Source organism: Tripterygium wilfordii, chromosome 4 (assembly GCF_013401445.1).
Source record: "Tripterygium wilfordii isolate XIE 37 chromosome 4, ASM1340144v1, whole genome shotgun sequence".
In the NCBI taxonomy this organism is placed as follows: domain Eukaryota; kingdom Viridiplantae; phylum Streptophyta; class Magnoliopsida; order Celastrales; family Celastraceae; genus Tripterygium; species Tripterygium wilfordii.
This window is the reverse complement of record NC_052235.1, coordinates 8,587,501-8,599,939: the sequence shown is the minus strand read 5'-3', so window position 1 is coordinate 8,599,939 and position 12,439 is coordinate 8,587,501. Positions and strand designations below refer to the sequence as shown.

Sequence of the window (12,439 nt, the reverse complement as noted above, 5' to 3'; positions counted from 1 at the left end):
ATGTCCTCTGATGGTTTTAATTAAAGAATTATGTTATGATATGTATCATTTACACCCGAGTCACTAGTTGAAGTGGTAAAAATGGTGTCTATCATACTCGTGACTAGGGTTCGAGTCCCCCTCTCCCGTTTCTAAAAATAAAAACTAATTACCATTTAATAGGATTTTAATATATTTTCAATTGAAATTCGTTTAGGACATTTCAAGTAACTTTACATAATTGCAATTGCTTAAAATTCAGTTCATAAACAATCACCCTAAACAAATCAAATAAATACAAAGAAAGGGATGAATTAGATTCGCGGAGACCAAATTCTACTCTCCACATTAACACCATATAATTTAAGTTCATTGGAAAGAGTGGGACAATCTTTTTTCTTTTTTTTCTTTTTTTTTAACAAGGAATCCATTCAAGATACAATCATATTAGATGCCGCCCTACATGGTAAAATCAGTGCACATGAGTCCCACCATCCCACGCACGTCATGTAATTAATTATAGGACCTTTGTCCCATGGGATTAACTCCAAAGAGATTTGTTCGACGTGAGACTTGAACTAAAACCTCAATTAATTTTGGCAACTTACCACCAAGCCAACTTCCTTGTATAAGACAATCTAAACACCAAATGATTATGCAGGGCCAAATAAACTCGATTTTTGTTTTCATTTTATAAATAAAGAAAGAAACTTTCATGGGTCTCATAAGAAAAAAGAAAATCACAGATAAGTCCATTATCTTCGCTAGCCAAGTTAGTTGTGTGGCTTGCTAAGCTCTTGAAGGATGCAACCTAACTTCTGAACATTCAATGGTTTTGCGAAACAGAAGTTGACTCCTGCTTCTATGAAAGCTTCCTTTTCAAAGGACAAAGCATGGGAAGTAACTCCAACAATCAAGCAATCAACCCCCATCTTTCGCAGCTCTTTCGTCGCCTAAATAGTAACACAAAAAAAAAAAAAGATAAAATGTTAGAGAAATTATAGAGTATTATATGTTTGCCTATTTGGTATACTTATTTTCCATATTATTTTTTTATCAGAAAACATCAAACAACACCGAAAACACAGAAAATACGTTTGATTGTTCATCTTAGAAAACACGAGAAACAAGAAATCACTCAAAAACAGTTTGAAAACATTAAAAAAAAAAGTTTTCTAGAAAATAGAGAACACGGAAAACCTAGAAAATAAACCATACATCAGGACCATTCATGACGGGCATTTCCATGTCGATCAGAACAATGTCAAAAGATGATCCAAGACGATGGAGCTCAACGGCCTGTTGTCCATTTAGAGCGACCTGAACTTCTACCCCCAAATTCTCAAGTAACATGGAGTGGATTTTCCGAATAACCGCGTCATCGTCGACAACCAGCACCGAAAGATTCAAACCAGAGCCTTTCTGGAACACCATTTTTAGCTAATATGGTATACAATGTAATTGCATATATTACTTCTCTAGCTAGGGTTTTATATACAAAATTGAGGAAAGTGGTTTCTCATACACATTGCATTTGATCCTGAAAATGCTTGCAAAAGTAATAACTTTAGGGCTTGAAGTAATCATGAAAAGATCCTAACTTGCCCACAGATTGTTTTCCTTTGAAAGAAAAGCAAAAAGTTAGCAGTATGTGTGTAATCTAAAACTTGGATTTTTCGCCTTTAAAAATATATTTTCAGATTCGCAGAAATCATTGTTTCTCAAAAGTTTTTGAGAGTGTTCTTAAGTGCATGTATTATCTAACTAGATACAAAGTAATATTCCTAGTTTGGCGGCTTTATGCTTTTTAGGTAAAATAAAGTTTTTGCTTTTAAGATTGAGTTTGAATTCTCTCCCACTTTAGATAGATCATAATGGACCCGGGACTTCGTAATTCGTTTAGAATAGGATAGTCTACGATTTTTCGTCATTAAATGTGAATTTTAGACTCTAAGGAATTATAGATTTTCAAAATCTTTTTTTTGAAATACCGGAGAGAAATATGTTTACAGTTGAAATCGAACCTTAAACACACATATGTCTAACCTAACCGATTATCAATTGAGTCAACTCTCGTTGGTTAGATTTTGAAAATCTAACCATAACTAGGATGTTTTTTTCTGGAACCAAATGGACCCTTGAGGGTTTTTCAGTCAACAATTCCAACTCATGACTATTGAGACTGGGGAACTCTATCACTTCTCAATGTTTTTAGCTCTTCTCTTAACAGGGAAATGCTTGTCTCTAAGATTGGTAGCTAGTGATGTTGAGTCTTGATCATAGACACTTTCTAGCCCAATAAAAAGGTGGAGACCTGATAGAGAGAGACTTAATGCATGTACCTGTCAAAACAATTCATAATGGTACTAAGGTTCATTGGATACATGTACTTGGTAGAGCCACTCATGATGTGTTGCACAATCAATCTGTTTGCCTTTTTCTGATGGATGAAATGGATCCCAAAATGCATGCACAGTTTCTGTTTGGGCACAAGTTTGACTCCACAGTACACAGTCCAAGTCCATTCACTACAACAGAATAGATTTTTACCGACAATTGTTTACTAGCGTTTTAGTCATTTGCCACTATAACTTTTATATAACTTATTTTGAGATGGGCAATACTGGCAATATCAATTGCCAGTATTGGCCCAGGTGAAGAGTCCAAAACATTCACTTTTTCGTTCGTGGCGCGAAATTGTATTTCGTTCCCTCTTTATTTTAGATAATTTTATTTCAAAAATAAATTTTTTGTGTCAAAAATAATATTTCCTTCCTTAATTCTGCTGGATTGTTTCCGATTGAAAACCTAGCTGAAATCCCCTTTTCATTTTGCTGGGATTGTTTTCGTTTGAGACAAATTCCAATCCCCTCATTCCACAACATTCACAAATGCGAAAGAGACGAAGGCGACAGCAACGAATTTGACGGGAACCAAGGCGGCGACGACGAAGACTAAGGAGACGATATCGTTGCCCACCACAAGGTACGTCTCACATCTGTAAAGACTCTTTTAATGAATACTGAGAATTGGACTCTCTTGTTCTTCTCTATCTCTATTTCTTCTGCAATTCTTCTTCGTTAAATAATACTTTGTATCGATCTATCACGCGAAGAATTGCTCATTCGATACACAAAGTTATTCAGATTGCCTCCGATAGGATATTTCAACTGCTACTCAAATAAACTTTGATTCACATATAAATATGTATGTATATATCTTGCTGGTTTTTGTTCATATATAAGTGTGGATTTTATTTAACTGTGACAATTAGCGTTGCAAGTTCATCTAGTAGGGCCAAAAAGCTCATCTTAACTACTCCAAGAGGTTGGATCGCTATTTCATGTCAAAAAAATATAGAAATCAAGTGATGGTTCCATGACTCTATCACTGAAAGCTATTTGCTTTTTGGCCCTACTAGATGGCCATAAATCCATCAAAGTAAAGCTTTGTGCACTATATCAGAACTTTTCTGCCAAGTCATTCTTGAAAAGTGTGTGAACAACCACATTGGCACATTTAATTTTCTTACAGAATTGGAGGTGATTATTTGTAAACATAGTCACTAGAATATCTCTCAAGCTATTGACATGTTCATCACTCGGAGAAAATTGGAAAAGCAAAATGTTGGATTCACTTTTCTGACAATTGTTTGATGAAAGTTTTTTTTACTTTATGCCCATGAGTGGACTTATTGAATTTTAAACTTAGAATTTCATTGCATTCATCTATGTCTGTCAATAACATCGAAAAATTCCTATCCCAACTAAAGATAGTCTATTTGCATTACGAAGTACTCTAACTCTCATTGATTATTCTTCAATTTTTGAACACTGCCAGGGCCCTTTTTGCACTTTCTGTGGTGGCAGAGACAAAAAATTGTTCATCATCATCCTTTGAGCGTCTGTGTTGTGCAAGCTCTGGTAAGACAGCAACAATTTCAATGTTTCTTTATCTTTGCAGATTTTGGTATGTCCTTTCATGGTTTTAGTTGAATTGGAGGATCATTTGTGCATTGACGATCTATTCTAGCCTTCTAGGTTTTAAATGATTTCTAGTGATCACTCTCTTATAGAATAGTAACTGCTTCTGCTAAATAAACTATTAGATTGCGTTGATTTATAGTTCATTGGGACTATTCAAAGCTTAATTTGTGTTGATTTCTCTGCGATGTTTTGAATGAATTTATTAAACATATTAATGTACTTTATGTCTCATATTATATATTTGATATGCAAAATTAAGGGATAGAAATCTAATATATTTTTTTTTATTCTTTCACTAGTGTAACATGTCAGGGAATTATAACAGTAAAATATGGATGGACTATAGTAGACTTAGCAAAGTTTATACTGATGGAGTGGAGAGCTTTCTTAATTTTGCATTTAGGAGTCAACCAGAAGGAGGAAAAATCCCATGTCCGTGTCAGCAATGTGTGCTTTACAAGTATGGAAACAGAGCAGAGGTGTATGATCATCTAGTTGTAATTGGCATTATGCCGGGATACAGGGTTTGGGATCACCATGGTGAGTCAAGGTCGAATCCTATTGAAGGTCATCATCTAGAACAAGAAACATTTAGGGTTGATAATATGAATGAAATGATACAGGGAGCTTTAGGAGTGAACAACCTAAATGAGAATATGAATATAGATGGAGAAGCTTTAGGAGAACAAACTGCAGAAGGATTTTTTACACAAGAACAAGAACAAGAACAAGCTAATCAGTCTTCACATGCCAAAAAACGTAAACGATTACAAGAAGATGCTGATACAGAATTATATTCTGGGTGCAAGAACTTCACTGTACTTTCTTATGTGCTTTATTTGTATCATGCCAAGTGCTTTTATTTGTATCATGCCAATGGAATGGACTGATCCAAATATGGACAACAGATAAATCAAAGGTACAATGATAAACATTAAGATAGTTATTAAGTCTTATATAGCATGATCGATATTAAGGGATTTATATATCATAGTTTATACTTTTTTGCATTATGTAAGAAACGCAGCGCTATAAATAAAATAAATCGCGCAAAACAAACTATGGCTCACACAGCGGGATCGAAAAGTTTTGCATGTTTGATGGCTGAAAAGGTACTTCATACTTAAGTGATTGTGAATAATATGTATGTACAAATTTCTGCAAATACTTCAATTTTGAATGATTCTTACCAGGCTAAGGATGGGGTAGAGCCATCACGAGCTCAAATATTTATTGAAACGCATAAGGACCGTAAAGATGGGAGACCAATTGACCAAGAGTCAGCCAGAAGAGTTGTAAGTAATCTTAACTTATTTCAATATACATGTTGGAAATTGGAATGATGTTGTGCTTTGTCCTTGGAATGATTTTTGATTTCTGAAGGAAAAATTTTTACCCTAATTAATGTGTTTAGGAAATAATGTTGGAAAAGCTAAGTCAAACTCCAGACTCTATCGAGCAACCTCCAGAGAGTGTTGCTTGGGAAGGTGATGTGTACTCCCAAGTAATGGGCCCTGAAAGGAATGGTCGAATGTGTGGGGTAGGACTTGGTCCAACTGTAACAAGTTTATGGAGGTCATCAGCATTTGAACAAGGAGAAACTTCAAATTGCAATGCAGCAACTGATGAAACTATCCAAAAATTAAAGGATGAAATGAAATTGATGGAACAAAGACATGCTGATGAAATGAACAATATGAAATCTGAACTTAAATTTTTCAGAGCATGTATGAGTAAGATATTTCCTTCTGAATTTGGAACTTCTGGATCTAATGGAGCATCCAATAGAGAGGTAAATTGTTCTTTTATGGAGCTTGGTATATTAGTTTTTAAGTAACATGCATCTGTATATGTGACAAAATTATATCTATTGCTTTTATGTTAGGTTCCTGATGCATCCAGTCCTCTTGATAAAGAATGAGGTAAGAATATAGTTGGGTGGTATTTTCTTAAATATTGTCCTTTATTATTGAAGAATTTAAGATATTATTAACTCTATTAGGATTGACAAGTATACCACGTTGCTATTGATTTTAGTAGTGCTTGGAGAGACTGTATTTTTCTTAGTTAATACATGGATGTTTGTGCTATAAATTTTGGATGTGTGGTGCATTGGCACCATGTTCGCAGGGTTTGGACTTTGGTACTTTGGGCATGGTTAAAAATTCAAGGTATGCATTTTTGTGCTATTACATATTTTGCAGGGTACTAGATTTGTGGGCATGGTTATGGTTTTATTTGAGGTTTGCATTTTGTGCTATTACATATTTTGTAGGGTTTGGATTTGTGGGCATGGTTATGGTTTTGTAATCACATATTTTTGTGTTATTTTCAGGTCAGATTAAAAATGATAACTTTCAGTTGTGAAGACTTTGCAACAATGTTTTGTGTTCTATTTGGGATGCTTCGGAGAAGATATTTATTATGAGACTAAGCACCAGTGAAAATGATTCTATTTTGAATTTTCTTTATAATATTTGGCTACTCAATGTTAAGAGTTATTTTGTAAGTTTTACCTTTTATGATGTCATGAATTAAAAAATTACCTTTTATTTTACATAGAATTGATTCCTTTCATAGCATGCAAACCAGACTCAAATTTAATGATTTTTTAGTGGTGATTAAAATGGTCATTAAAGATCTCTTATATCAACTATGCAATTAGTCCTGCTACAAATTCAACAGCAAATGTTGCCTGAAGCAAATGTCGGTAAATGGTTGTACTTTTAACGACAATTTCAATAGTCAGTAAAGCTCATAACCACACATAGAATGAACCAACATTTGGTGGCAATAAAAAATGCCAGAAAAGGTTCAAGTTTTAACGACAATTGCAATAGTCGGTAAAACTCTTGAATACATGTAGAATTCAGTCGACATTTGGTGGCAATTGCAAATGCTGGGAAATGGTTTAACTTATGCTGGCGATTCCAAAGGTTTTTACCAGCAATCAAATGAATCGCTGGTAGAACCTTTACCGACGAAGCCTTCACCGACAAAAGATTATTCGCCGGTAAAACTTTTCACGGCTATTACAATTGCCGTAAAAGAACAAAATAAACGCCAGTAAAAATCTATTCTGGTGTAGTGATTGTTTGATCCCAAAAAGTTTCCCTTGTGTTTTTGAGTAGCCTATAAGAGTTAAGATTTGTGTAACTTTTTGGTGTGTATAAGACAAAGCCGAAAAGAGAGATTTGGGGTGTGAGAGTTTGAGAGTCTAAACAAAAGGATTTAGTGGTTAGTTCTTGAGTTCATCAAGAGCTAATCTCTTTTATAAATATTCTTCATATTAGTGGAATTCTTCGTTGTTCTTCGCCCGAGGATGTAGACATGTTGTGCGGATCCTTGTTAAATCTTGTGTCTTATCTCTCTCTTTTATTTCCACATATTTTTCTATATTTGAATTTTATCTCTAAGAATAATGCAATTAGGGAAATAATTGCATTAATAGTGCTACGAATATCAAAATGACAAGCAACCAAAAAGGGTTTGTAAAACCTTTCAAAAACAAAAAAAAAATGGTTTGTAAAATAATTGTTGGATTATATTGCTTTAATAAACCACAGATATTCCCTATAAGGATTATCCAATTAAGCTTGGAATTTAGAAGCACCTATTTTTTTTTCAAAGAAAGAAACTTCTTCTTTCCATAAGTAGTTTATTTATACAATATTTATTTCTATTTTGATTTATAGCAATTGTCTAATCCAAATTATTGGTATACAATTAATTACTTATTTAATAAAAGAACCACATTTAAATTGTTTGTAAACTTTGCTATATTTAAGTTCATTTTCAATTTAAGAAATTGCCTTTTTATTGTTTTTGTGTTTTTCAGTACTATTTGATGTATTGGGTTGGTCGCATGAATTTATTGGGCCTAAAAAGCTTTAATTCCGTTGCGTCTGTAACTGAGCCTAGACCGGCCCATGATAATATCTAAGTCCTTTGGCTTAGAATGTATAATATCAATTTGATGTGTTTGAGCTGATTTTTTTAACACAACTTGATCAATCCTCAATCCCATAACAATAACTTTTGATAAATAATCTAAAAAAATTATGGGGTGCTACCTCGAATCCCCGCATAACTCTACCCATGAGATAAAATAACGCATTCGCCTCTGCCCATAATTAATAATAATTTTTGATAATCATATTGAAATTTTGAAGAAAACAAGAAACAAAAAACAGATATATGGACCCAAATTATTCCTAGATACACATTGTTTCTTCTTCCAAGCAAAAGGGGAGTACTATTTCTATCACACTTTGGCATCCATAACCATGATAGTGCTAAGATTCATAGGGAAAATGAAGTCAGCAGAAGCAGACATCATCTTATCAACCACAATCCTGTTTGCCTTCTCAGTCAGGTGATACTGATCCCAAAACACATATTGGTTACGGTCTTGGCACACAAACGACGTCGGATTGCAGAATCCAACCCCATTATAAGCTCCTTGCCCACAACATGCATCCTTTGATGTACTAAATCCTGCACACACACACACACACATAACATATACATACATGCCTTTTCAATACATATATATGTATATGTATATATATATATATATATCTCCAAATTCAAACTGAATAGTAAAAGATTTTTGTAGGGTAGTGTACCATATTTTTTAGGGTCGGTGATGAAGTCATCTTGCAAGATATCCATATTAACACCAACGAAAATGTCACGTTTATAATTGGTGTTAAGTTCCTTAAGCATTTGACTGAGTTGTGGGTTAAACATGTTCGCGGCTTGTTGTAGCTCTGTCGCACACTCCCCGTTCTTGCTTCGCGCAGCCAATTCCGCCGGAGGACAACCCAACGGTCCGTTACCCGTCACAAGAATCCTACGTGCCCCCAAATCATATAAAGTCTGCAATAACAACTCAACACACATCGGTACAGTTGAATATGAATAATTGACGTAGGAAAAGTTCTCTAATTTACTTTACTAATTAAGAGAGTTAGTTTAATTATTTCTTTTTCTCATTGAATATTAGTGTTAATTATAGAAATTATAGTCTTTTAGATTGTTTTCTAATCTCTGTGATTATTTTCTCGTTTACTACGAATTCGGTTTTCTATTTATTTAGGGTTATAGTCTCCTATCAGATTCGTTCAACGATCGAAAAAAAAAAAGCCTTTTGAGAGTAATTAAAGAAAGGAACTTACGGTGAGAATTGGTTTGAACTGGGATATGAGAAATGGAACATAATCATGTAAAGAGAATTGGTTAGATCTAGCAGAGTGAGGCACCAAGAAATAGTTGTTCACAAAATCATTTCCACCAACAACGACAAGAAAGAGTGCTCCATTGACGATCTCTTTAGCTTTATCTGCTCCTACATGAGCAATCAACTCTCTTTGGTACTTTCTGAAGAAATCCAACTGGTCGTACATTCTGATTATCTCAACCTGCAATTTAAATGTAGTATTATATTTCTAAATTAGTTTCATGAGATAGCAAAATTATTAACCCAAAACACAGATAATCTTAATTTTATTCGTTTTTGTAGGCTCTGTGGAGCTGCTGTCCGGACAAGCTGAGATTCTGTCTGGACATCCACTGATCTGTGTAATTCAGAGTCAAGTCAGAAGACATGCTGTCCCGACAGAAGGCGCAGTCAGATTACTTGAGTTGTTTTTAGTAGGACTGTTTTTGTTGGGAACGAAATCAACAACAGACAATAAGCAAAAAATAAAGCAATCGAAAAACAAGACGCAAAGATTTACGTGGTTCGGCCAATTGTGCCTATCCCCACAGAGTTGAAGAGAGTATTCACTATTTTGAAGAAATAATACGAGATGCGACTGTAGGATTACAATCACACTTATATATCCTAACCCTACACCTAACAACTGGGCCGAAAATTAAATTAAAGGCCTACAAAATCTTATCCGTGAGCGCTCTGATTTGGGAACTATCGACCCTCACCTCTGTTTCACAGAAACCTCCCGAAAATCCACTCAAGGGATCCGCAACAATCTTTTTGGGTCAGGTCATCGAATGGGATCACCGCACACAAAATAGACTCCATACTGAATCCCAACAATTTTATTATATTTGTTCTTAATAAGCTGGTGTATAAGAGTGGAAAATTGGACTACTTACAAACTGAATACCAGTGTCATTGAGGATTCCAACTCCGGCAGAAGCAAAGTTGGCACCGATAAGCAGCCGATTTCCATGGAGAAGTGGATGCAAGCATGGTAATGCTGGTTCCGACCCGATTTTCTCACCTAAAAAATATGATAATCAACAACATATATACATGCATGTAAAGGAGAATCTACAAAATTAATTATGATAGTAGAAGAGCAAACCCTAACTGATAATGTCAGCAATGTTGAGTCCATTAGAGAACCGGCCGGTCGGCTGTTGAGTAGGATAATCGATGCCATAAGGCGGCGTATCGGCTCGAGCAGCGGTGACTAAGAAATTGTTGTTGCCAGCATCAACAAGTGAATCTCCAAACACAAAGAAAGCCCTAACCGGCTTATTATCACCAGCAGCTTGGGCACCAAAAGCTCCAAACACCATGATGAGGCACAAAAGTAGCATCCATGGAACCATTACTTTCTTGGTAGCCATTGAACTTGATCAGTTTATGCAAAAAAAAAAAAAACCCTAATCTTATGAACCAAATGTTGCAAGTGAAGAGCCTTGTATATGTAGACTAGAGTCTCTTAGTAATAAAGAAAAGTAATTAGGTTGCACAAAGTCAATGTACTCTAATGCATTACATTTGTATCGATTATCTAATAACTTGTGTAGATTATTTTGCACAAGTGTTGAAAGTACTCAATTAATTTCTTTTGAGATCGTTGCTAGTCTTTTTGTACAAGTGACAATCATGCACGACGAGTGAGTAACAGAAAAACAAAATTTTGCTCTACATTTGTCTAGCTATGGTTACAGTCGAATATGTGACCCAATGTTAGAGTTCTAAGGGTACCCTAAATGTCACAGGTTCAATTCTTAGATACAGTATATCCATATAATGTGAGGGTAAGGTCTGCGTACATCTTGCATGTTTTCGATATGATTAACTTTGAAATTTTTATTTGGTAATTTCATATTTATCTTGAGTTTCTATGTTCATGACACACTGAAAATCACACAAAATTCAAGTATTTTGTAGTTTGGCTTTGTAAACCAAATTGTGTTTGGAAGATTTGAAAATTGATTATACGAGATATTTAAGTCCAACCGCAAACATATTACTCAGTAGTATTTTCAAAAAAAAAAACAAAAGCTATCCCTCGTGTGTGTTTGGGGATGGATATAAAGGTCAATCAACATTAATTAAAGCAGTTCCTTAATGCATAAGTATAAAAAAATATAAATAAAAAGAAAAATATGGAGAGATTGTAGTTATGTGCCATGTAAATTAATCTATAGATGCTAATTATTTAATTAAAAAAATCCTCTCGGTGCTATATAAAGTGTATATAATGTTTGAAGACCATTTTATCAAAGGTTAATGATAATTTTGTCACTTCTTAATTGTCTCAAACTACTAGTGACTGGTGTCTTTTTATAGGCAAATTGGGGAGAAGAGTCAACGGTTTACCTTTTGACTCCAATTTTATCGAGAAATTATTCAGTGGTTCTGATACACCATGTCATATATATATGTTGATGTGGTGTACCATATTTAATGGGATAGTGTCAATTCACATGTGTAGTAACATGTTTCCGTCCGGCAGAATTAAAAAATAATAATAATAGTAAAAATAGTGAAAAATAAAATGAAAAAGAACATAAAAATAATAAATACCTAAAAACCTGTTTCTTGGGCTCACAGGCCTACAAATATGTAAAAGCCCGTTTTTGGACCATAAGCCCATAAAAATTCAAGCCCAAGTCCAATGCAATTAAACCCTAAAATGTATCTAAAAATGTAACGGCCCATCCCGCAGAATCCAACCGGGCCCATGGACCGCTACCCCCAACCCATCACCTGCACCACGTGCCAGACCCAGACACAGGCACGCCTGCACACGCCGATACAGGTAGGTTGTTGATAGGAGCCGAACCTTCGACCTCCCACCCTTTAACATAGGAGTCAACGACACGCTATGCCACCAACTAAGCCATGGCTTAGTTGGTGACATAGTGTGCCTGAGGGACCTATGTTAAAAGGTGAGAGGTCGTGGGATCGATTCTCATTAACAACCTACCTTTCGCAGCTGTGGCTGAGAGTGATGAGGGGTTGGGGGTAGCGGTCCATGAGCCCGGCTGGATCCTGCGGGATGGGCCGTTACAAAAAAATAAAGAAATTAAAAGATTTTGGAAATAAAACCTTAAAAAGGAAAATGTGCCAACTTTTTAGGGTTTTGCAAAAAGAATGGAAAATACAAAAAGGGTTTTTCTTAGGGTTTCTAAAGAGATAAGAAATAAGGTTTAAGGGGGGCATTTTGGTAAAAAGAGAAAAATAGGGTTTTAGTCTCATAATATAAAAG

At 35.0% G+C, this 12,439-nt stretch overlaps 2 protein-coding genes and 1 long non-coding RNA gene across 3 annotated transcripts; 1 reads left to right on the top strand and 2 right to left on the bottom strand.

The window, feature by feature from the left end:
• Window positions 1-632: 632 nt before the first annotated feature.
• On the bottom strand, window positions 633-1,521 carry LOC119997553 (two-component response regulator 24-like). Its single transcript, XM_038844656.1, has 2 exons — window positions 1,198-1,521; window positions 633-932 (listed from the first exon to the last, which is right to left on the bottom strand). Exons 1-2 carry the CDS (start codon window positions 1,411-1,413, stop codon window positions 753-755), a joined length of 396 nt encoding a protein of 131 aa, XP_038700584.1. The 5' UTR covers window positions 1,414-1,521; the 3' UTR covers window positions 633-752.
• A 3,881-nt stretch (window positions 1,522-5,402) lies between these two features.
• LOC119997715 lies at window positions 5,403-6,541 on the top strand. The gene is made up of 4 exons (XR_005468069.1): window positions 5,403-5,757; window positions 5,851-5,887; window positions 6,096-6,136; window positions 6,301-6,541. It is a non-coding gene; the product is annotated as an uncharacterized LOC119997715 (long non-coding RNA).
• A 1,688-nt stretch (window positions 6,542-8,229) lies between these two features.
• Window positions 8,230-10,547, bottom strand: LOC119997714 (GDSL esterase/lipase At4g28780-like). Its single transcript, XM_038844891.1, has 5 exons — window positions 10,304-10,547; window positions 10,086-10,213; window positions 9,146-9,388; window positions 8,594-8,846; window positions 8,230-8,462 (listed from the first exon to the last, which is right to left on the bottom strand). Exons 1-5 carry the CDS (start codon window positions 10,545-10,547, stop codon window positions 8,230-8,232), a joined length of 1,101 nt encoding a protein of 366 aa, XP_038700819.1.
• Window positions 10,548-12,439: the final 1,892 nt, after the last annotated feature.

What these genes read in the sequence shown, in the direction of transcription:
- LOC119997553 (XM_038844656.1), bottom strand. Translation starts at nt 1,413, where the DNA reads ATGGTGTTCCAGAAAGGCTCTGGTTTGAATCTTTCGGTGCTGGTTGTC. An exon ending in CCGTCATGAATGGTCCTGAT is followed by an intron (nt 933 to 1,197) that starts GTATGGTTTATT and finishes GTTACTATTTAG; the next exon opens with GCGACGAAAGAGCTGCGAAA.
- LOC119997714 (XM_038844891.1), bottom strand. Translation starts at nt 10,547, where the DNA reads ATGGTTCCATGGATGCTACTTTTGTGCCTCATCATGGTGTTTGGAGCT. An exon ending in AGTTCAAACCAATTCTCACC is followed by an intron (nt 8,847 to 9,145) that starts GTAAGTTCCTTT and finishes TTGTTATTGCAG; the next exon opens with ACTTTATATGATTTGGGGGC. An exon ending in CACCGACCCTAAAAAATATG is followed by an intron (nt 8,463 to 8,593) that starts GTACACTACCCT and finishes GTGTGTGTGCAG; the next exon opens with GATTTAGTACATCAAAGGAT.